Source organism: Sinocyclocheilus grahami, unplaced genomic scaffold (assembly GCF_001515645.1).
Source record: "Sinocyclocheilus grahami isolate Dianchi unplaced genomic scaffold, SAMN03320097.WGS_v1.1 scaffold623.1, whole genome shotgun sequence".
Lineage (NCBI taxonomy): Eukaryota > Metazoa > Chordata > Actinopteri > Cypriniformes > Cyprinidae > Sinocyclocheilus > Sinocyclocheilus grahami.
The window spans coordinates 351,204-352,052 of NW_015505802.1; the positions used below are offsets into that span (position 1 = coordinate 351,204).

Sequence of the window (849 nt, forward strand, 5' to 3'; positions counted from 1 at the left end):
TTTATTTATTTATTTATTTTTGCATTACACCAAATCAAGCACATAGTGTGACGATGATGATGATGAGTATGATGATTAAAAGTTTGATTAGACACAGGATATAAATACAATGATTCATTTTCAGTAAAGACAATCTACAACTGCAAAATGTGAGACAATTATGTAGACAGATGTGTAATGCATAATTGCCCTTGAGTAGCATGGAAAAATGTCAAGCTAAAATAAATACCACTTTTTTTCATTTGATCTCAGGTTAAATTCAGACAAGAGGGAGAACTGACAGTAAAATCCTTCACTCCACCATTTGTAAGTGCTTGTGAAACAAAGGCGATCTAAGTTTAGTTTTATTTGCTGCAGTCAGCTGATTTATGCTTATGATTGTTTGTTTATGCCTTGTTTCCTTGACCTCATTAGGCTCCTTTTCCTGAGCTCTACATTTTACCCGTGGGAGAGAATGACAGTTGCCTTTGCTCTAGCTCTCTGACCCCTGATACTTTAATTAGCAACACTGACCATCACAGTCACGATTTGCCCAGACCAACATGTGTGCCTGGCAATATAAAAGAGCCCATTAAATTCCCCTCAATCAATAGAGGACCTCAGCAGTCTGTCCTAATGCAGGATGCAGAGGAGGATGAGAGTGATGAAGACACAGGATCCACTGACACTCCTCATCTAACACACAGTTCGCAAGATCAGATTGGGCCCGTACACAAACAGTCCGGTATGAAATGCTAAGAACATAAGCACTACACCTGGGGCCAGTTGCACCAGCTGTGTCTAAGTTACAACTTAGCTTTTATGTAAAGGGGCACTAAATTACACCTTACGTACTGCTAACGATTTTTG

At 39.2% G+C, this 849-nt stretch overlaps 1 protein-coding gene across 1 annotated transcript in view; it reads left to right on the forward strand.

Annotated features, from left to right (window-relative positions):
- spata1 (spermatogenesis associated 1) overlaps positions 1–849 on the forward strand; it is a 10,145-nt gene that overhangs the window by 2,072 nt on the left and 7,224 nt on the right. Inside the window, exons 4-5 of the mRNA XM_016241473.1 lie at positions 253–306; positions 415–724. Coding sequence (XP_016096959.1) covers positions 253–306; positions 415–724 — 364 coding nt within the window. The remainder of the gene's footprint in view (positions 1–252; positions 307–414; positions 725–849) is intronic.